Source organism: Neomonachus schauinslandi, chromosome 1, assembly GCF_002201575.2.
Source record: "Neomonachus schauinslandi chromosome 1, ASM220157v2, whole genome shotgun sequence".
NCBI lineage: Eukaryota > Metazoa > Chordata > Mammalia > Carnivora > Phocidae > Neomonachus > Neomonachus schauinslandi.
In genome coordinates, this window is record NC_058403.1 from 160,806,796 (window position 1) to 160,830,410 (window position 23,615).

General features: G+C 40.9%; 1 protein-coding gene across 4 annotated transcripts in view; it reads left to right on the forward strand.

Moving 5' to 3' along the window:
- TMCC1 (transmembrane and coiled-coil domain family 1) overlaps window positions 1-23,405 on the forward strand; it is a 251,467-nt gene extending 228,062 nt beyond the window's left edge. For all 4 annotated transcript variants that reach the window (XM_021694924.2, XM_021694925.1, XM_021694926.1 and 1 more), the window contains 3 exons: window positions 2,763-3,697; window positions 19,682-19,817; window positions 22,206-23,405. In XM_021694924.2, coding sequence (XP_021550599.1) covers window positions 2,763-3,697; window positions 19,682-19,817; window positions 22,206-22,520 — 1,386 coding nt within the window. In that variant the 3' untranslated portion in view covers window positions 22,521-23,405. The remainder of the gene's footprint in view (window positions 1-2,762; window positions 3,698-19,681; window positions 19,818-22,205) is intronic.
- The last annotated feature ends 210 nt before the right edge of the window (window positions 23,406-23,615 follow it).

Here is a 23,615-nt window from a genome sequence, read left to right on the forward strand (position 1 = left end):
TCTTGCAGGAATATTGATGACTCTTAAGTGGGAGTCATATACTGGTAGGATGTAGTGTGGCCCCAAACAGCCTAGGTAGGACAGAAGTCAGATTAAAGCTAGTCTGGTTTACTTCTTTAGTTACCGTGTAGGGAAATAAAATCTGAATTAAACTGTGATCATTTGTAAAAAAAAAAAAAAAAATACATTGAAATTTTGTGTTTTTTCAAATTTAGAGATATAATAAAACTTTGATTCTAGTACCAAAGACATATTTTCACCAGTATGATCAATATTTATCCTCCCTGAGTAATAATTAAACTTGACTTCTATATCTGCACTTCTTTTAACAATAGACTGCATGTAAGGTGATATTCAAACTAATAGCAAAGAACTTAAGAAAACTGGATAATACATGAGCTTGTAGTCTTGAATCAGTGGTATTTTATATTTGCTTTTCTTTCCTGTGGTAGATTTTGAGCTATTAAACATAAGTACACAATCAGGGTCCACTACATCCTGTAGTTGTGGGATCTGAAATCCCATTCAGAAAGAAAATCACACAGTGGGAACCCTGTACAACTTAAGAGAGTGACTGTAAGGCACTGAAGAAAGTGGGTTTCTGGAAGCTCCTTTTTCAACTCTTGGCAACGTGGTTATCTGGAACTCTGGCTCATTCTCCTTTCTGCTGCTTCCCTCTGGCCCTTTCATTGCTTGTTAGCTTGCACCTAAAAATGGGGCAGATGGAGGAAGTTATGCAAAATAATTATTGTGCTAGTCCCTAAACTATTCTGGACATTTTTGTTATTAGTGGAACATAATGTCATTTTGCTCTTCATTTCAGTTTTAAATTATCTTTTGATTTTATTTAAATGCACATTATTTCTCATTTGTTCATCTAAAAAAGAAAAACTATGTTTTTATTCACATCAGTAGTAATATATTAATTCCAGTAATGAACTTTCCACTAATAAACTAATAGTTTTGGAGTTAGAGATCACCATAATTCCTGCTCAGATGGGAAACTGAGGCAATACAACCAAGATGAAAAAAAGACTGACAAGTTACCAGTATTTCACGAATATATCAGATTTGGTATATTATCACAAAAATGTAATTCACATTTTTAAAATATGAGGGTAACCTATATACAGTTCTTTCTACGAGATTGCTGCTGGTTACAGATTTAGGGATGAGGACCAAGTAAAAGGGATATGATCTTAATCTCCAAGATGGTAAATTTGTAATTTGACACTCAAACTGGGCATTTTTATTACCCTGAGATGGTTCTTTTTTTTTTTTTTAAGATTTTATTTATTTATTTATTTGAGAGAGAGCAGAGCAAGGGCAAGGGCAGAAGGAGAGGAAGCAGACTCCCTGCTAAGCAGGGAGCCCCATGTGAGGCTCAATCCCAGGACCCTGGGATCATGACCTGAGCCGAAGGCAGACACTTAACCAGCTGAGCCACCCTGATGCCCTGAGATGGTTCTTTTATTATTTTATTTCTGTTACTGTCCAATAGAGAGCAGTTTCTACAGACTTTTTGCATGAGCCCGACTCCAGTTCATGACAAGCCACACTTTAGGTTTTCTTGCCTGAGTTAGGGAAACCTGACCTCTCCCCAGCTTTGGCTAATGGCTTTGAAATAGGATAGTTTCAGTTTTCAGATCTGAGCAGCTTGTCTTTTTCTTCATCTCCTTTGAATGGTTGCTCACCCATATGAAGGATAGTCATTGTGTGTGTTTAAGAGTCCCTTGTCTAATAAAAAACCTTTTACTGGATAGAACTCACAAAAGTTGAGCTCCAAAAGGCCTGAACTTAGTTGTTGACTTGATTAATTTCTTACCTCTTACTGTCTCTCTCCCTGAGTATTATTCACTTTTATTGCCCAAGTATATCACAGTACTTGTGATCTGGGATATTAACTCCGAGAGTATACCACATTCATCCTTGGCACTTGGAGCAGTACCTTCTCATTCTTACCTTCACCTGTCCACAGCTACCAATTGAGTGTCCCTATTAGAGAGAGAATAATCCCATTACCCTTGACATACTTGGGGTAAAAAGACACTGATAATTGGATTTTTATATCTAGCCAGTAAAATACCTATTCTCACCAGCATTTTGGGTGACCATAATCTGAGAGCATGGATTGGAATTATAGTGATGTCTGAATACTAAAATGATTTTCATATAATTAAATTGAAATGCAGATGTACCTTGTTTCACAAAAGTATGTGTGAAGAATGTTTGTGAATAAAATCATGCTTTAAACCCACTAGCTGGGGCACTTGGGTGACTCAGTTGGTTAAGCATCTCTTCGGCTCAGGTCATGATCCCAGGGCCCTGGGGTTGAGCCCTGCGTGGGGCTTCCTGCTCAGCGGGGAGTCTGCTTCTCCCTCTTCCTCTGCCCTCCCCCACTTGTGCTTGCTTGCTCTTTCTTTCTCTCTCAAATAAATAAAATCTTTAAAAATATATAAATAACTAGGGGAGCTTTGTTATTTAAAGAAATACTGTAATAAATTCTCTAACAAAGGAAGAACACCCCCAGTTTACATCTTGTGCAAATCTTTTTTCATGTCTGTTTTGTGTAAGGCAAAGAATACTTGTATAAGGACAGTATCCAAAAGGGACATGGGAGTTGTACAGGACAGGAGGTATTAGGTCAACTATCTATGCCAAGATCTGAGAGTTCGTAAATTTTCAATACATTTGGTTTATTGATTCTGGAGAGGTAGTCCTCTTGGGCTCCTTCTAACATCCACTTCTTATTTTTATACTAGATCGAGCGATTGGAAGTAAGCAGCCTCGCCCAGACTTCCAGTGCAGTGGCCTCCAGCACCGATGGCAGCATCCACACAGACTCTGTGGATGGAACACCAGACCCTCAGCGCACAAAGGCTGCTATCGCTCACCTGCAGCAGAAAATCCTGAAGCTCACAGAACAGATCAAAATTGCACAAACAGCCCGGGACGACAACGTCGCTGAGTACTTGAAGCTTGCCAACAGTGCAGACAAGCAGCAGGCTGCCCGCATCAAGCAGGTCTTTGAGAAGAAGAACCAGAAATCTGCCCAAACCATCCTCCAGCTGCAAAAGAAACTCGAGCACTACCACAGGAAGCTCCGAGAGGTGGAGCAGAATGGGATTCCTCGGCAGCCGAAGGATGTCTTCAGGGACATGCACCAGGGTCTGAAGGATGTGGGAGCAAAGGTGACTGGCTTCAGTGAAGGTGTGGTGGACAGTGTCAAAGGTGGACTTTCTAGCTTCTCCCAGGCGACCCATTCAGCAGCAGGGGCCGTAGTCTCAAAACCCAGAGAGATTGCCTCACTAATTCGGAATAAATTTGGCAGTGCAGACAATATCCCTAACCTGAAGGACTCTTTAGAGGAAGGGCAAGTGGATGATGGGGGGAAGGCTTTGGGGGTGATTTCAAACTTTCAGTCAAGCCCAAAATATGGTAGTGAGGAAGATTGTTCTAGTGCCACTTCAGGCTCAGTGGGAGCCAACAGCACCACTGGAGGCATTGCTGTAGGAGCGTCCAGCTCCAAAACAAACACCCTGGACATGCAGAGCTCAGGATTTGATGCACTACTACATGAGATCCAGGAGATCCGGGAAACACAGGCCAGACTAGAGGAATCCTTTGAGACCCTCAAGGAACATTATCAGAGAGACTATTCATTAATAATGCAGGCCTTACAGGAGGAGCGATATAGGTAAGTTATATGGAATTAAAATTCTAAAGTTGGGAAGGGAACTGCAAAAAGATCTGTGTAGAGTATCTTTTTTTATAGCATCCAGAACACTTTAGATATGTCATATAACATCCCCATAGTTCTATCATAGAGAGCAAAATAGAGGCACAGCAAAGTTAAATGACTCCTGAGATCATACACCAATGAAGCATTGGGGTCAGGGGAAGACAATTACGGTAGCTCTCCAATCTTCCATTCCAGTTTAGGACTTTCACATGAAGCCCAAGCTCTCTAAGGCATTCCACCTATTTATTTATAATCACAGAACCACAAATCATTGCAACCTATAACTATACTACACTGAATTCAAAAGATCTATAACCCTCTGAACTCTAAGAAATCTAAGAAAAATCAAAGATATACCTGGCTAAAATGTAATGAACACTGTAGCTATTTGACCTTAAACACACTTATGTGGACAATTGGTGTAGAGAGATTAGACTGAAAGTATATCCAGATAAGCACGTCTGTTACCTTTGTTACGAATTGGCAGATGTTTGAATGGGCGTGGACTTAAACATGAAATGTTTCTACAGTCGTTAGAGAATTCTCACAGGGCTAACTGCTTTGAGTCATATCTGTGCTAAAGGTAGAGAAGCTGGTCTTTCTTCTGTTTCATATTATACTCCATATTCATATTAGACCACTCTTAGTTGTTCTCTAAAAACATGTTTTTTCCCCTTGTTTCTATCCCATGCAGAGAGAAATAATATCCCCCATACAGTACTCATTCAGATCCAAACTCGCTCAGCCAGAGACAGGCCACCTCACTGATACAGATTAAGGGCCAGTTTTACAGAAGCTACAGGTCAGAGCAGGCCTCGAAAGACCTGGGTTTTGGTCCTATCCCAAATACTAACTTGAGGGAATCCTCACTACTTACCCTGTAATATCAAGGGTTGAACAGATGATCTCTTAAGGTCTGTTTCCCCTCTTTTTAAAAAACAATGATTTTTTTTTTTTAAGTTTGCTTTTATGAGATAACCTCAGGGTTTGAAATAAATTGTTCATGTGTATCCATTAGCTCTGAGAGAAGTTACAGCAGCACGCTGTTTTCAGATGGTGAAAATATTAGTAATTAAGCCCTGCCTCTTCATTCTTCAATTCTAACTAATTCTAACCTAATTCTAAGACTTTAAGGGAGGGGCGCCTGGGTAGCTCAGTTGGTTAAGCAACTGCCTTCGGCTCAGGTCATGATCCTGGAGTCCCGGGATCGAGTCCTGCATCGGGCTCCCTGCTCAGCGAGGAGCCTGCTTCTCCCTCTGACCCTCCCCCCTCTCATGTACTCTCTCTCATTCTTGCTCTCTCAAATAAATAAATAAATCTTTAAAAAAAAAAAAAAAGACTTTAAGGGAGATGAAAAGAAAAGTGAGTGTGGGAGAGAGAAATGAAGTTTTTAATAAAAGCAAATATATTACTATTTATTATTTTAGTATTTTGTATATTCTTTCATATACTTAAAAGACAGTATCTAAAGTGAGTAATCTAACAGATATTCAAATGGACTCTAAAAATAAAACATCTGATCTTTTGTACAGTGTGAAACCTAACTCCCATGTTCAAATTCTAGTTCTGCCACTTGCTAACCTTGAAAACTGGGCAAGTTTCTAAACCTCTCGAAGTCTTGGTTTCCTCATCTGTAACATAGGAATAATAACAGTTCTTCATAAGGTTATTGTGACATCTAAAGGGAATAATTTATGTAAAGCACATAGCTCAGTGCCTGGTCCTGTGAATGCTCAGTTGATGTTAAGTAGCAGCTGCTACTGCTGCTATTAAAATAGACCCCTCTGAACATGGAGACCCGGTCCTCCCGCAGTCAGATGCTCAAAAAAAAAACACCCCCAAAACAAAAAGCCAATTGCCTGGTTTGACCCCTTTATTTTGAATGGATGGTAAAACATTCCAGTTTTTAAATCCTTCAGAGCTTAAAATTCATATAGAGCTTGTTATGTCTTCAAGTCAGATGTAGGCCAATATGAGAAAATCATAGAGGAAAAACAGGTTTCCCAAGGCCCACCTTTGTACCAATTTGAAATAATCCAGGGACAGGACAGAACTTTTAGCTGGTCATTATAACCTCATTATAAGAATCAAGTCCAAACCACTTGTGAGGTAACGAGAAGTGCATTTCTTTCATTGCATTTTGGGTTCTCTGTAGTGGGTAAATGATTAGTTTTATGGAATAAAGAGAGAATAAAGAAAACTTAAGAATTTCGGGGCTCCTGGATGGCTCAGTCGGTTGGGCGGCTGCCTTTGGCTCAGGTTGTGATCCCAGGGTCCTGGGATTGAGCCCCGCGTTGGGCTCCTGGCTCAGCAGGAGCCTGCTTCTCACTCTCCTCCCCGCTTGTGCTCTCTCTCGCTATCTCTCTCAAATAAATAAAATCTTAAAAAAAAAAAGAAGAAAACTTAAGAATTTTCGAAAACAGAGGTAAAGCTTGGAGAGCCAGGGAAGACATAGTATAATGTGTAATCTCACTTTTGTCATATCACTTAAACTTTAGAATGGTCTTTTTTTAAAACGAATCTTGAAGAAAGAAAGCCTTTTTTCCCCAAGAAAGGGAGCAGAAATGTCACAGCTGTTTGACTCAGCTATTTTGTTGTACCAGTATTTCCCATGTATTGAGCAGTTAGAAATTTCTCCTCTGTTAAATGTTCTTAACTAGTAAATATACTTAATTTTGTTGATCTTTGAACCATTTCATCTAAGTGAAATTTTCCCACACATTGAAGCATATTCTTAAGAATCAAAACTTTCACATTTTAAGCATTTTTAGGGAATTTCTTTACCTTCTTTTAACAGAATAATACACTGAACCTTGACTTGATTGGAAATAGTATAGAACAGTGGTGTTCTAGCTCAGTGATACTGTCAGGTCAGTGAGAGTGAAACGATTATGTGCCTCTACAGTAAACAGTCTGAGACAGCTTGCTCTTTAAAGTTCTTTTGTCTGCTTTTCATAAAGTTTGTTTTTTTCTCCTTTCCATATCCCAACACTGTTGCTGAGCTGCTTGCAACAGCCTCTCTTTACTAATTTCTATTTGAGCTCTGTTGTAGGTTTGGCTTTTTGTCTAGGAAGGAAGTAGGCTAGCTAGGGATGGACTTAAGGGATTCTTCTGTGACCAAGAACCAATTAAAGCATATATGGCCACTCTAGATATATTTGTTTATTTTCTGTGCTTTAGTTTATTTTACTAATATGTGAGTTGACAGGAGGGAGGCTGTGTACAGGGTTGCTGCTTGTTATTCAAATGAGGTGGAGGAAGACACTACCACTCAACATTTACTGAACTCCTATGGTGTGCATAATGCTTTACATATATTTGCTAATCCTCACAGTAGCCCTTCAGGTGGATTGTATTATCCCCATTCTACAGATGAGGAAATGGAGGCCCAGTGGGGTTTTACATTTTGCCAAAAAGTTACTTAGTAAGTGATAAAGCCAGGAATAGAACCCAGTTTAATGTGAATGCAAAGCCAGTGGTTTGGTTTTGTTTTTCATTTTAGGACAGGTTTTTTTTCCCCCCCCCAAGCTCAACCCTGAAATCTATTATGATCGAAAAACTGCAGTCTAGCTAAAATCTGTGTGATTGAAAGACTAGCCTATAGTCTAGCTCTAGGAAGCATTGACTGCATGGGGTATTGGGCCTTTTCCAGGTCAAAGTGTGTGTTTCACTAAAAGCTGAGTCATTGTTGCTAACATGTTTTATAAAATTCTGTGAATGCAAAAAAAAAAAATCTGTGACTGCACAAGCTCTGGAAAGTTTTCCACAGCAGTGTAGGTAATAGGGGAAACCTACTAAGGAAACTTTCACTTCCATCCTTATTTCCCCCTTTGCAGAGTCCCTTTTCGGTCTTGTCACTCACTTAATGTGCTTCTTGTTGCTCTCTGCCCGTAAGGCCAAATTAAGATTTTTACCCAAGACCATCTACTTACTTTGAAATAATTAGAAACATTCAGAAGCCTGTGGAGTACAGTCTCTCTCTTCACCCATATAACTGTGCCATGGCTGAGTATGTCTTCAGCACCCACATGCATTCAGCCCAGGAAGCCACTGTAACAGAGCTTGGATCTGAACTCCACCTCAACCTTTGATCAGGAACTAGGTTTTTAGTCTTTGAGCTGTGCATTGGGCTCTCAGATATGAGTGAGAACATGTATTTTGGGAAAGAAAGATGCAAAGTTTAGACAGTTTTTCTGGTGATGGGATTGTGCTCACTTCAGATTCTTCCTGTGCAGATAGTCTGTACATCCCATTAAAGTATTATCACAGATTTGTTAGGAGAACCTGGGTTCATGTAGTAGTACTTTAGAGATAGAAGGGCCCTTAGATATCTAGTTTAATCTCATTTTACACGAGTATACTGAGGCCCAGAAAGATAAAGTAACTTTTGCCAGGTCACACAGTAAAATGGTTTAACATATATTTGATCTGCTAAAAACTGGAAGACTAGTCCTGTTCCCATGGTGGGTATAATATATCCTTGAGCTACCAGAGGAAAAAATTGAGCTGTGGCAAAATGCACTGAAAATAGGAGAGAACTAGGAAAACATTCATTGACAGTTTTACAGGTTCCTTTTGTAGTTTTTCCCTTCGGGGATCTGGCTGGGAATCCTACTCCGCTACTGCCCATATGTGGCAGTGTCATATAGGCAGACTAAAAACCCTCTTCCTGTTGAGGAGCAGTAATGCCATTTTAAAAGCTTCTATTTTAAGGGGATTACTGTCCTTTGGAAATCAGCTTCTGAAACTGTATTAAGCCCAGGGATATTTTAAGTTGCCCTGAGTCATAAGAGCAAAAACACAGAAGAAGGCACTCACCAGAGCAGCCGTCACATGCGTACAACCGTCAGTAGCTAGGCTAACGCAATTAGGCACAGGCCATTGGAGTTTTATTTTTTTTTATTTTATTTTATTTTATAAGATTTTATTTATTTATTTGACAGAGAGAGAGTGAGAGAGCACAAGCAGGGGGAGCGGCAGTGGGAGAGGGAGAAGCAGACTCCCCGCTGAGCAGGGAGCCCGATGTGGGGTTGATCCCAGGGCCCTGGGATCATGATCTGAGCCGAAAGCAGACGCTTTACTGACTGAGCCACCCAGGCGCCCTGGAGTTTTAATTAAACAGATGGTCAGTTAAATATAATTTTATTTTACCATCACTAGACATAAGAAAGATATGGTCAGATACAGCTATTTTGGCCCCTTTACTCCAGGTGTTAGACCTGTGTCAATTATAAATTGATCTGAGAGTCTCCAGAGTATATGTAGACTAGGTTTGGACAGTAAGTTTGAAATAGAAACTTGAGAATATTGGATCAAATTAGCTCCTGTAGAGAAATAAAGCCCAATTGAGATATGTTCTTAGGAAAAGTAAAACCTTCCATATAAAAGAGAATTTACAGATGTGCTTTTCCCAACATAGCCCTGAAGAGGTAAAGGAGGAAGAATGGAAGGGAAGGAGGGAGGAAGAGAGGGAGAGAAAAATTATTTACTTCAGTAATTACTTGAGGTTGGACAAGCCTGCATTCACTTGCCAGTTTTTGTGTGACCGTATGTAATTCCTCTGAGCCTCAGTTTCCTGTATAAAAACAAGGTAATGATATCTACTGTACAGGGTTGGAGATAATGTATGTGAAGCACCTAGTATGGTCTGTGGTGTGCCAGGATGTTAGAAAGCTGTCATTACCAAGTTTCCAGATTGCCTAGAAAGCTCCCCTCCCCCCCAGCTTTTATTCATTCCCTATACGCTATAGGCATCTGCTGTTTCTTATCTTTAAGATAATGCACTGCCTACCCTGAAGGTTTCGGGGACTGATTCTGTGGTTTTTCCTTTCCAACTAAAGGCTAGTTCAGTGTTTCCTAGCCTCTTTTCAGGCTTCAACACAAATGAAGTAACAAAAGGTAGGGAGGAAATATCCACTTTCCCCAATTCAGCCAGGAATATATTCCAGTTCCCACCACACATCATACCTCTACACTAACTATGTCTCTCTGTTCTGGTCAAACCCTGGCAGAAGCTACCTCAGGTCCCTGTTGGTGTTAGCCCTGGGATCTGGTTCTTCCTGTTTCTCTCAGTACCTGCTCTACAAGATTCTTCAGCCATCCTGTCCTAATGACCTATTGCCCAATTAGGGAAGCACTCCCCCCACCCCCCACTCTCAGAGATGGCTCCAGACTTCGAGCCACGCCCAAAGAGTGATGTACTAGGTGAAACATTTCCAGCCTGACACTCATCCAGTTTCTCATTCATCAGGAATTTGACCCAAAAGAGCCCTGGCTTATCTTTGATCTAAGTAGATGACTAATGTGTTGACCTCCAATGGCTGAAACACTTGATTAATTTACTTATTATTATTTATTAATTGTTTACCTACAACAAAATCTAGATGTCTTTTTATATTTTGTAAATAGAGCAGATTTTGCTTTGGGTTGGGGGATGGATTTCACCTCCCAAAATATGACATAACCTACATTTAAAAAAGATCTCACAGTCTTTAAGGCTTTCTGTTGACTAATAGTTAAACTCAAGCCGTATTCGAGTGTCTAAGTTTTCTTTGAGTTGTAATGATTTGGGAAGGACTTTTGAGTAAAAAGTCTCAAAATGAGGTTATGAATCTCATACTACTTTGTGTTCCAGCTGGAGTCTGATGGAAAGCACATGCTAGTCAAAATCATATATTTGTAGGACTAAGAATTGCCCCCTCCCCTTCATGTCCACAGAGCTGTAATTGGCATCATATCAAGAGGTTAAAATCCCTTAGAGTTCTTGATTTTAAAAAATCACATGTGAAAGGCTGTACACAGTTTACCTTCCCTTTTCCCCCCCCACTCTTTGATTTGATACTAATATTTAATGAGAAGACAGAGGTATTCTTTCTTTGAATTCCCTAGGTATATGACTTCCCTATTTTAGGATTTAGGTAGGAAGTAAATACTAGCAAGTAAAGCAAAAGAGATTATAATATTAATAATGGGAGTAGTGAGAAGTCAGTGGGAACTGGAATAATGGGTATTTTCTTCCTTTTGTTCTTGTTTACATTTTGCATTTGATTAGTGGTATAGAAGCAGTAAGTTTTTAAAAAGACAATAATAAATCTAGAAACAGGAAGCATGAACCAAGTGGTTCGGATTCTCAGTACACCTCACTAACCTAATAAGGGGAAGTTACTGCATCTTTCTCAGCCTCCCATTTCTTAATTAGAAATTGAAGTACCTCCCAGGGACAAAGGAGGTAAAGGTTTAATGTAGAAATGTCTTCATGAATCAGAGGCAGATGCCACACCTAAAAAGTCATGGGGTGTGGGGGTGGGTGGTTATTGCTTTTGTTATTATTGGTGTTAGTGTTTTGATACTTTGATGTTTACAGTGATTAACTAGATGTAGATTGAACCCTAAATTCCTCCCCCACATGCACTCCTCCACACTGGGCTCTTTGTGTTAGCCTGATTTCAGACCATAATTTCACATGTAGGTTATGTTATGTAAGCCATATAAAAATGACTGATGGCACTGAAAAATGTTTGATTGGAAATTGTTAAGCTTGATCAGATTTGTGCTTTCAAATTGTGGGTTGTGAGGTTGTGAAAAGAGCTAAGGAACAAACTTCCATGACCTGGGTGAACAAATCAGCGAAAGTGTTTTAGTGATGACAGGCCCAGTAAAGTTCTTTCAAGGTGCTGAGGTAACCCAGAAGACCTGTATTCCAAGACAACAAGGGCATCTTGCCAGCCTCTTTGTTCATCACATTTTACAAAAGCCTCAAAGTTTATGGCTTTCTTGGTTTCCTCCCTGATGTTTCCTGTAGATTAGAGGTGTTTACTATAGTAACCCAAACACAACTGTGTAAGGATAGGGGTGCCTGGCTGGCTCATCTGGTAGAGCATGCAGTTCTTGATCTCAGGGTCGTGAGTTCGAGCCCCACATTGGGTGTAGAGCCTACTTTTTAAAAAAAATGTGTAAGTGTAATAGGGTTTCAGCTACCCAATAACAGCTGTGACTTTTCTGTTCTTTCAGAAAGTCATCATTCTCCAGGTACTTCTTATGACTTGAAGAAGAAAGCAAATGCTAGTAATTAGTTGGTGAATTAATGGGGCTGTTTCAACTGGACCCATTGTGGGTCTTGCTCCACCCTTGAGTTCTGCAGCTTTATGTCACCTTGGCAAGTCTCCTAACCTGTTGGTCTGTTTTCATCTGCGGGGAAATGGAGCTTATTCTACTTACCCAAATGCTATTTCACTATTTAACTAGCTGTAAATAAAGTACTATCTCTGGGACCAATAGTATATTTTCTCATTTGGGAAGATTCTCAGCTTGAGGAAATCTTGCTTTTAATTTCTCATGTAACTGTGAGTGAATTGTTCAATCTCCAAAGGACTTTATTTTCCACAGGAGCATGGTGAGGATTAACAGTTTCTACTCAACTCTCTCTAGAGATTTGCAAAGATCAAATGAAGTATACTTGAGATACTTTCCCTCTCACACATACAAAACACATACCGTGAAAGGAAGGTAGGTAGGACAGTTTCATCAATTTAAAAGAAAGCTTGAACAAGCCAGTGAATGGACTTAGTTGTCTGGCAAACTTGAGTCAGGGAAATAGCAGGAACCCATTTGTATGTTTGTGCTGGTCCTCCTGATGAGGAAGTAAGAAGAGGTTTGTGCCTCTCTTGCCCTTTTTTTTTTTTTTTTAAAGATTTATTTATTTGACAGAGACACAGCGAGAGAGGGAACACAGGCAGGGGGAGTGGGAGAGGGAGAAGCAGGCTTCCTGCACCTCCCTTCCTTGCAGGGAGCCCAATGCGGGGCTCGATCCCAGGACCCTGGGATCATGACCTAAGCCAAACGCAGCCGCTTAACAACTGAGCCACCCAGGGCACCCCCCTCTCTTATCCTTCTTGAGAATGACAGAATGTGTACCCAGAAAACCCATTTATGAGATGTCAGGAAAAACTCAATATACTGGAACAGTGAAAATTTTAGAAAATGTAAAATTGAGGATGTGGAGATAGATGAAGAAGTGGAGGATTAGAGGGGGAAAAAATCAGAAGGAAGAAGCCTTGAATGTTGGAGCCACAGAGCACTTGAGGTCAACAAGTAGTCCTTTTAAACTTCCTCACTAAGGATTGTTGGAGGGACTTGGGAAGATCATAAAAGACAAAAATGAAACCAAATGTATACTTGTGATAGATCTCTCCCACTGAGCTCCATTTTTGTGCAGGGCATTTGACGTCTAACTCCTTTTCAATCTTCACAATTGCCCTTTGGAATAGGTAGGTTGCCTCTTCACAGGGTCACACTGGTGGGTTGCAGAGTCAGGGTTTGAATCCCAAACCCAGGCTGAGCAGATCATCAGCTGGTACAAATTGCCTAAAAACAGGCGCCTGGGTGGCTAAGTCGGTTAAGCTATCTGTCTGCCTTTGTCTCAAGTCATGATAAGCAGGGAGTCTGCTTCTCCCTCTGCTCACCACCCCCCCCACCCCGCCCGTTCCTATGTGCGCCTGCTCTCAAATAAAATCTTTTAAAGAAAAACTGTATAAAACCATAAGTACAAAGAAGGTGCAAAGTGGAAGGAGTGAAGATGGACAGCCTTTAAATAAAATATGAAGTGAACCAAATGGCTTCCAGAACCTTTGACATGTTAGTGTCATTGTATGATAAATGGCTTCCAGAACCTTTGACATGTTAGTGACCATTGTATGATAAACATTTCTTATATTAAGGTTCAAGAGTGTTGGGAACAAGTGCTGAGGACTTTTTCATGTACTCTATGATTCATATACAGTATTACATATTTTTATGTAGTATTATATAATTATAAAAATCTGAGGGGCAACCTAAGGTGTTATTAATAAATCATCTTAGGTATTCACAAGTAAAAGTATCCAAAACATATTTTATAACAACCCAAAGCCATGAAATAGCTCAAAAAGGAATCTGAAAGAGATACATGCAGGAGGGAACTCCATAAAATACTCTCAAACAGAAGTTGCGGATGGCACAAGGAAATCCAGTTGATGAAACTCAATGTGAAATGGACCAAACAAATGAGAGATTATACTGCCAGAAGACAATAATACCTTCAAAGTGCTAGGGAAGAAAAACTGTGACCTTAGAATGCTATGTCCACCTAATTTATTATTCAAGAAAGAGAGTGAAATTACGACACTTTTAGACATACGTAGACAAAAATTAACCACTCATGGAAACTTTTGCTGAGAGAAATACTAAAGGATATGCTTCAAGAAGGGGGGGGGAAACTCTCAAACAATGGGTGAAAGAAGTCAGTAAAGCATGTTCTAACTAAGTAGGGACTTAAAATTATATATACTAAAAAATCTAAACGTCTTACATCAGTTTGGATCTGAAATTCCAGAAAAGAACATGGGGTTCAAGGATTGCATTTCACAGGAATATTAAAGAGTATTGGGGCGCCTGGCTGGCTCAGTCGGTAGAGCATGTGGCTCTAGAGATTACTTAAAATTAAAATCTTAAAAAAAAAAAGTGTTAAAACTTTGGGGGAAGAAACATATTTTGTACCTTAATCTGCCTGGCACTTGGTACCTTTCTTTTCACTTTATTCTTGTCCCTTTCAGTCAGTGGGTGCTCACAGAAATACTAGGATAAATAAAACACAAAGGTGAATGCAGTTTTGCTTTTCAACTGGATGTGTAGCTATGGGACTCCTAAACACAGACAAAATGACAAAATAGGCTAACTTAAACCTTCATTTATTTATTTATTTATTATTTATTTGACAGAGAGAGACATAGCAAGAGCAGGAACACAAGCAGGGGGAGTGGGAGAGGGAGAAGCAGGCTTCCCGCTGAGCAGGGAGCCCGATGTGGGGCTCAATCCCAGGACCCTGGGATCATGACCTGAGCTGAAGGCAGACACTTAATGACTGAGCCACCCAGGCGCCCCCCTTCCTCTCATTTTTTTAAAGATTTATTTATTAGAGAGAGTGGGGGAAAGGCAGAAGGAAAGGGAGAGAGGGAATCTCAAGCAAACTCCACACTGAGCACAGAGCCCAACTTGGGCTCAATCTCATGACCTTGAGACCATGACTGAGCCAAAATCAAGCTGGACGCTTAACCGACTGAGTCACCCAGGTACCCCCTTCCCCTCATTTTTTAAATGCATTTCAAAGTAAATTGCAGACATCCATAATCTTTTTTAACAGCTTCATTGAGATATAATTCATATACCATAGAATTCACCCATTAGGCGTATATAGTCGGGCGCCTGGGTGGCTCAGTTGTTTGGGTGTCTGCCTTTGGCTCGGGTCATGATCCCAGAGTTCTGGGATCCAGCCCCATGTGGGGCTCCCTGCTCAGTGGGGAGTCTGCTTCTCCCTTTCCCTCTGCCCCTCTCCCCGCTCATGCTCTGTCTCTCTCAAATAAATAAAATCTTAAAAACAACAACAAAATATACGAATCAGTGATTTTTAGTGTACGCACAGATATATGCAGCCATCACCATAATCAGTTTTAGGGCATTTTCATTGCCTTCCAATCTTCCCATTCTGCCCAGACCCTGGCAACCATTAATCTTTGTCTCTATAGATTTGCTTATTTTGGACATTTCATATACATGGCATGGCATCATGCAGTTTGTGGTCCTTTCTGACTGGCATCTTTCACTTAGAATAATGTATTCAAGGCTCATCCATATTGTAGCATGTGTCATTACTTCATTTTATTTCCAAATAATATTCCATTGTATGGTTGCGCCACATTTTATCCATTCATCAGTTGATGGATATTTACTTGTTTCCACTTTTTGGCCATTAAGAATAATGTTGTTGGGCGCCTGGGTGGCTCAGTTGGTTAAGCGACTGCCTTCGGCTCAGGTCATGATCCTGGAGTTCCGGGATCGAGTCCCGCATCGGGCTCCCTGCTCGGTGGGGGGTCTGCTTCTCCCTCTGCTCTCTTCCCTCTCGTGCTCTCTGTCTCTCATTCTCTCTCTCAAATAAATAAATAAAATCTTTAAAAAAAAAAAAAGAATAATGTTGTTGTGAATGTTTGTGTACACCTTTTTGTATGGGAATAAGTTTTCATTTCTCTTCAGTGTATACCTGGGGTGGAATTTGTGGGTCATACAGTGTTTCTCTATTTAACTTTTCGAGGAACTGCGAAACTGTTTTCCAAAGCTGATACACCATTTACATTCCCACCAGCCGTATGAGAGTTCAAATTTATCCACATCTCCCCAATGCTTGTTATATCCTTTTTTTTTTTTTTTAATATTTTATTTATTTGACAGAGAGAGAGATAGCGAGAGCAGGAACACAAGCAGGGGGAGTGGGAGAGGGAGAAGCAGGCTTCCCGCCGAGCAGGGAGCCTGATGTGGGACTCGATCCTGGCACTCCGGGATCATGACCTGAGCCAAAGGCAGACGCTTAACGACTGAGCCACCCAGGCGCCCTGTTATATCCTCTTTTTGATTCTAGGTATGTAGAGTTACTTCATTCCTCCTCCCATTGACTCTACCTTGACATTAAGCTCCAAACAGTCATGTCACTGTAGTTCAGTCCAGCTCCCTGTGTGGCTATGTAATTTGGATCAACTATAGACCTGACTCAAGTTTCTTACTTATAAAAGGGAGTTTAGCTCATCTGGGCTTCTTGAGTAGTTTCTAAGTGGCATCACGGTGTAGAGGTTAAGAACTTGGGTTTAGGGCGCCTGGGTGGCTCAGTTGGTTAAGCGACTGCCTTCGACTCAGGTCATGACCCAGGATCGAGTCCCGCATCAGGCTCCCTGTTCAGCAGGAAGTCTACTTCTCCCTCTGACCCTCCCCCGTCTCGTGTTCTCTCTCTCTCTCAAATAAATAAAATCTTAAAAAAAAAAAGAAAGAACTTGGGTTTAAAGTCAGACAAACATGGATTCGAATCTTTACTCCCTACTTAATTTCTGTGTGCCCTTAGGCAAGTCACTTTACCTCTTTGAGCTTCAGTTTCCTTATCTGTAAAGTGAAGATAATACCTACTACCTTCTTGGTGTTTCAGAAATGAATTTGGGTAGGGGTGCCTGAGTGGTGCAGTCAGCTGACTCTTGGTTTTGGCTTAGGTCCTGATCTCAGGGTCCTGGCATCAGGCTCCACGTTCAGCACAGACCCTGCTTGAGTTTCTCTCTGCCTCTCCCCCCCACCAAATAAATAAATAAATCTTTTAAAAAACTAATTTGGATATATAGTAGGCACTAAATAAATGGCAGCAGGTGCTGTTTCTTTTTATTCTGTTCTGATGGTATGTGTGAGGCCATGTTTAATATCAAATAAGATTCTCCAACATTCCTGAAAGACCATACAATTAGGGAACACATGCCAAAGATGTCACATGGGTCTGTTCTCATCAGCAAGACTGTCACCACTGCCATGCCTCCCCTCCCTGCCACCCAGTATCAATCCTTAGCTTAGGAGGGTTATTTGCTGCTAGGCCCAGCCCTTCCCTTAAATCTCAAGGGACTGATACTTTGGAACACTCCTTTTACAAAGTCTCTATCCCATCTCTCGTAAGGAGAGAGAATGATGAAATCATCAAACACTAAAAGCTCCACAGAATAGTGAGCTAAATAAAATAGGACGAGCCTGAAAAGGCAGTAGTATATCAACGTATTCTTATGGCAGTTGGTGGACTTAAAATTTGATAGAAAATCAGTTCTAGAGGTGGTGCCTGTTTCTGAGCACATGCCCTGGGCAGCAGCAGATGAAGTGAAAAGACAGTCACAGAGAATATCAGCCCGAGTTACAGGTAAAGGGTGGAAACACTTTCTGATCTGTTCCATCACTTCAGTAACAGAATTTTAGTGTGAAAGAAAGCAATACAGATGCCTATCAAGGATAAAGGAAAACTCAGTAGGATTCAGTAATACAGTGAAAAGGGTCAGACTGTGCCTTTTAAATAAAAACCCTTGTTTCTTAGAGAAAGAATGGAGTGTAGGATATAATTATTTATTATATAATTATCCGAAGGGAGAATATCAGTGATGCTGCGGTATAAGAATTACCTTAACAGAAAACTTCTGTGTATTCCTTAAAAGGTTGTGTACTATATATGGGGTTAAAAACAAGGAAAGGGAGGGGCAACCTGGGTGGCTCAGTCGTTAGGCGTCTGCCTTCAGCTTGGGTCATGGTCCCAGGGTCCTGGAATCGAGTCCCACGTTGGGCTCCCTGCTCGGCGGGAGGCCTGCTTCTCCCTCTCCCACTCCCCCTGCTTGTGTTCCCTCTCTTGCTGTGTCTCTCTCTGTCAAATAAATAAATAAAATCTTTAAAAAAAAAAAACAAGGAAAGGGAGGGTAGTTTTAAATGTCATTTTTATTTTTTTAATACAAAGTCCCCTGAGGCTTCTATGCTAGCGTTGGGTGTGTGTTTGCCCCAGTAGTGTTAAGTAGCAGTATATTCTCCTGTTGGGCCGAGCCCTCTGTCTGATAGGGAGGCTTACATTTTATTCACCACAAGCTAGAGATGAGTTTATTGTTCCCTTTTCAGTCTGTTTTAATGTATAGTTTTAAACTATCCTCCTACCTACTTAGTTCTTTGTTTGGTTCCTGGAATTCCCACACACAACCTACCCCAATTTATCCTCGTCTCCTCTATATAACCCATATTCCTAAAATGCTGTGTTCATCATGTCACCCTCTCCCCATCAGCAATCTGCTTTGGGCCCATTTACTATCTGTTCCAGATTCCCAACTCCCATACCTACCTCTTAAGGCCAGATTTCCATTTTCTCTCCAACATAGATCTATCATTCCAGTTATCCTGTACATTTCTACCTCCTGTCCTTTACCCATGTTCTTTTTCTACCTAAAATCTCTGATCTTGTCCTTTAAACCTGTTTCAATCCTACTGGTCCTTAGGTGCCCAGCCCAGGTTCTACCTTTATGTAGATAACCTTCTCATAGATAGCCCTAAGTGCTAGAGATACAAGATGAATTAAATGACCTGCTCCCAAGGAACTTTATCTCCATCCATCTTCCTGTTTTTTCTTAGCTATAGCACACTGACCTACTTTGTGTCCCTCAAACCTGCCAAGCTAGTTCTCATCTTGACAACTTTATACTTGCTTTTCCTTCTGCTTTAAGGTACTCCTCCCCCCCTCATCTTCATAAGTCCATTCATATCATCATTCAAGTTTCATCTGTCATTGTTGGGAGAGCACTGAACAGGGAAGAGTTCTTCTCTATTCCAGCTCAACCAACCACCAGGCACTCTGTCATATATATACCCCTATTGATTTTCTTCATTTTACTTATCCATACCTGCAGTTGTCTTGGTTTCTCTGCTTCCCCCCGCACCCCGCCCAACGCACATACAACTTAGATGTAAACTACTGAGGGCAGGCATTCTGTGTTGCTTACCACACAATATTTCTAGTACTTTGAACATACCTGGTACACAGCAGGCTCTCAGTAAATATTTGTTGACTGAGATGTCTTAGACACTGTGCTTGGCCAAGGGGATGATGGGCTCTGCACCATGAACATCCAGGTGAGTGACCTGTCCAGTATCAGGACAAGCTTTTGGTGACTGCTAGAAGGTCAGTTTCCATTTATGTGCTGTTTATCTTGTGATGAGACCTGCTTAATTGTATTCTAGTTTTTGCCTCTCCCCTTTGCTGCTCAGAACAAAGTAAGAACTGCCTCATTTATTATGAGTGTGCTCCAGGCTGACCAGGGCTGCTGGCATTGCTGCAAGTACTGTGTGTTGAGAAGATTGTGGAAAAACCATGTTGCTGCTATGATACGGCCTTGTGACAAGCTTCCATTCCAGGGACTAAGATAGCTGTCCCCACTAGCAGCCCTGTTATCCCAGGCCACTGACTTAATTTCTTTGTGCTTTTGTTTTCTTCCTTTGCAGAATGGGTTTTGGGGATTAGATGTGAATAATACCAGGAAAAATACAGAATGCATAAAATTCTAACTTTCCCCCCCTTCCCGCCCTTAGATGTGAACGATTAGAAGAACAACTAAATGACCTAACAGAACTCCATCAGAATGAAATCTTAAACTTGAAGCAGGAATTGGCCAGCATGGAAGAGAAAATTGCGTATCAGTCCTATGAACGTGCCCGGGACATCCAGGTTAGCATGAAGGATTGGATTTGTAAAAGCAAAAGACTAACAAAAAGTAGAATAGTGGTCGGCAGGGGCTGGGGGCTGAAGGGAACGAGGGGTTCTTTTTTAATGACTATAGAGTTTCAGTTTTACAAGATGAAAAGAGCTATGGAGTTGGATGGTGGTGATGGCTACACAACATTATGAATGGATTTAATACCAGTGAGCTGTACACTTAAAAATGGTTAATTAAGGTGGTAGGTTTTATGTTATGTGTCTTTTACCACAATAAAAAAGGAGAAGAAGAGGGAAAAGGACTAAAATACTGATACATGCTATAACAGGGATGAATCTGGAAAACATTATGCTCCGTGAAAAAAAAGCCAGTCACAAAAGGCCACATATTATATGATTCCATTTACATGAAATGTCCAGAAGAGGCAAATCTATGGAGACAGAAAGATCAGCAGTTGCCAGGGGCTGCAGGAAGGGGAAATAGGGAGGAATAGCTAAGGGTTAGGGGATTTCTTTTTGGGGTGATGAAAGTGTTCTAGAGCTTGATGATGGTAGTGATGGTTGTACAACATTATGAATTTACTAAATGCCACTGAATTGTACACTTTAGAAGGGTTAAAATTTAATGTTGGGTGTATTTTACCATAATACTAAAAAGTTTAGAAAAAAAGATGGGGAAGGTAGAGTATCAAGAGAAGGTTATACCAACTGTAATATAACTAGTCTTCAAATGAGGTACATTTCTTGAAAGGCTGTACCATGTAGGGGTGGTGGGGTGGTATGCTTGCTTGGGTTCATAGGAAATGTTCTGGGGGTCACAGGTCTCAGTATATAGGAGACCATATGCATTATTACATCTGTTGGTTACCGCTTCAGGAGCTGCTCTCACAAGAGGGCCAGCTTGTCTGTCTTCTGTAGCAAGGGAGGCATTTGTCCTCGTTGCCAAACCCAAACCTTTTATAGGCACATTGCCAGGCCATTTGTGAGAATAACACATGAGGCAGTTATGTTTAAGGCTCTCTAGTTTATGCTATGAGGAAATAGAATATGTAACTTTTTCTTACTCCAGTTGGGAGGTATATTTCTAAGGGAACAGTTGCTGGTTTCACATAAAAGCATCTTGAAATAAGCTGGTCTTAGGGAAGGGAAGTAGTCCAGGAATCTTGTATTACAGCCTGAAAGAATCAAGGGAATGTCTGGATCATTTGCCCAGCTGCCATCTTCTCCAGACTCTGGAATTCTGTTTATGTTTTGGTTTTTTTCCCATGATCGTTCTGGGCTGGGTAGTATTCGCTGTCCATTCATTAGCTTGCTTCAATCTGAAGTTGCCTAGCTTTCATCTCAAATCACAGGAAACCAGGATGCATTGAAACCAAGACCAGAAAAACCTAAGGCTCCCACCACCACTGAACTTTGGAGGATATTCTGTCCTCTGAATGTTGAGGGTAAATTTCATATAAACCCATGGCTTGAAGGGAGTATATCACTTACAGTGTTTCATCTAGTGTTTGGGCATAGCGTCCTCCTTACAAAGATCAACCTTAAAGGGGGCGGTGGGGGGAGTGTACTCTTCTTATGAAGACAGATCAGAGAGCCCTTTACACTGATGTCTGTGATTGACTTGACTTGGAAAACAACGGATAGCGCGTACAAGGATGTCCAGAGGACATCCACCTCATCATTGTTACGGTGGAAAAGTTGGAAATAACCTAAATCTCTCCAGCAGGGAACTAGCTGAATAAACTGTGACATATCTATCCATATTATAAAATGCCACATAGCAATTAAAAAGAATGAGGTAAATCTCTACACATTGACGTGGAAAGGGTCGACAGGACCCACTGTTGAGTGAAAAAAAATGAGTTATGAATTAGTTCCTATAGTATGATACTATTAAGATAGGAAGTCAAAAAATAATTCCATACATTTCCCTAGGCTTAAATATGTAGGCGTTTAAACATAGGTGAAAGAAGGAACACATGTCAGAGTGACAGTATTACTTCAAGGCTAAGACCTGGATTTAAGGAAAATATCAAGAGAAACAATGTATCCTATTTGAAATGTTGAGCAAGTATGTTTGTCCTGTGCAACTTTAATTAGTAATTTTTACATGGAAAAAAAAATCATATCCCAGAGGTCTTCTCATTAAAATGTTCAAGACCAAATCTGAGTGTGGCTCCTGCTTCCTGTGAGTCATCCCGGGAGGAATGCGGTGGAGGGCAGTTTAGGTGAGTAATAGTTGCTTGAATAAAGACTTACACATTTGGCCTCTCTTATTCAAGACTAGCATATTTAAAATCAATGGCATAGCTCAAGATGCATCCGGCTTGCCCAAAGTGCATGTCAGCTATTCAGAGTAGTGTGAGCAGAAGCTTAACTGTTCCCTGTTCTGGCCCACAGGAGGCCCTGGAGGCGTGCCAGACCCGCATCTCCAAGATGGAGCTGCAGCAGCAGCAGCAGCAGGTGGTACAGCTGGAAGGGCTGGAGAATGCCACTGCCCGGAACCTTCTGGGCAAACTCATCAACATCCTTCTGGCAGTCATGGCGGTCCTTTTGGTCTTTGTTTCCACGGTAGCCAACTGCGTGGTTCCTCTCATGAAGACTCGCAACAGGACGTTCAGCACTTTATTCCTTGTGGTTTTCATTGCCTTTCTCTGGAAGCACTGGGATGCCCTCTTCAGCTATGTGGAACGGTTCTTTTCCTCCCCCAGATGATGCTGGCACAAGAAGGCAGTGCTCCCCTACCCTCTGGCGAGTGCATGCAGCGAAGAATTAGACAGCAACTTACCTACTCTGAAGTTTTCTACAACAACAAAAGAGTTGAGTGAATCTGTTTACATTTAGAATAATGTTTTTTTCTTCAAGAGACGCAATTGCAATAGTATTTTTTAGATTTTATCCAAGAAGTTTTTTGGGCAAAAATCTTGGATCATTTTTATGTAGCATGATTTTCCTTGGGATGCAAATCTTAAACAGTCCTTTAATATGAACCAACAATCTGGAGCACACTGAAGGGCATTCTAAATTGTGGCTTGAAGGACTACACTAAAACCCACTAAAAAGATGCAAAAACCTGATTAGGGAAACCAGTTAAACCTAACACCCTGCCTCGTCTGGGCTCACCACCTCTCCCCCTCCCAGACTAACTTTACTGTGAAATCCTACCACATTCCATGTCTGAATTTTTGGATTCAGGGTGGATTGTCCTTGTCCGTGGAAGAACACATGGATCTCTCCCTGGCTTTCTCACCCAAGTTGGCCACTCATGCTAACCCTGGAAGTATGATCACTTTTGAACCTGGTCCCTTAACCTTTGCTAGGATACAAAAGTGAGAGCATCATGCCCCAAAGGATCACTGCAAAGCCCTACTACAGTATTTTGAAGTAGCCCTCTAAATACTTAATTTTAAGCAAAATCCCTTGGCTGCACTTTTAAGGTTTTTTTAAATATGTGTATAGTCACCAACTTAAAAAAACAAAAAATCCGAACAGCATACTTGAAGAATGTAATACTCAAACTCTCAGTGCTTCCTTATGGTTTCTAATAGGATTTTTTATTATTGTTATTATTATTATTGGGTTTTTTTGGAAAGGGTTGGGAGGGTCTTTTATTTTTCCTTTGAAATAAAGAAGTGATGTTTTTAAATGAAGAAATGTGTGGATATTTAAGTGTGCTGCTCCCTCTTGTCTTGAAGCAGTTTGAGTAAAGGAAGACTTGCTATAAATGCTTCCCTCTGATGCCCTTGTTTTGAGATGCAGCGTAGACTTCCTCCTCTGGCTGCTGCTTTTTGGTGCCTGCCGCCCCCACCA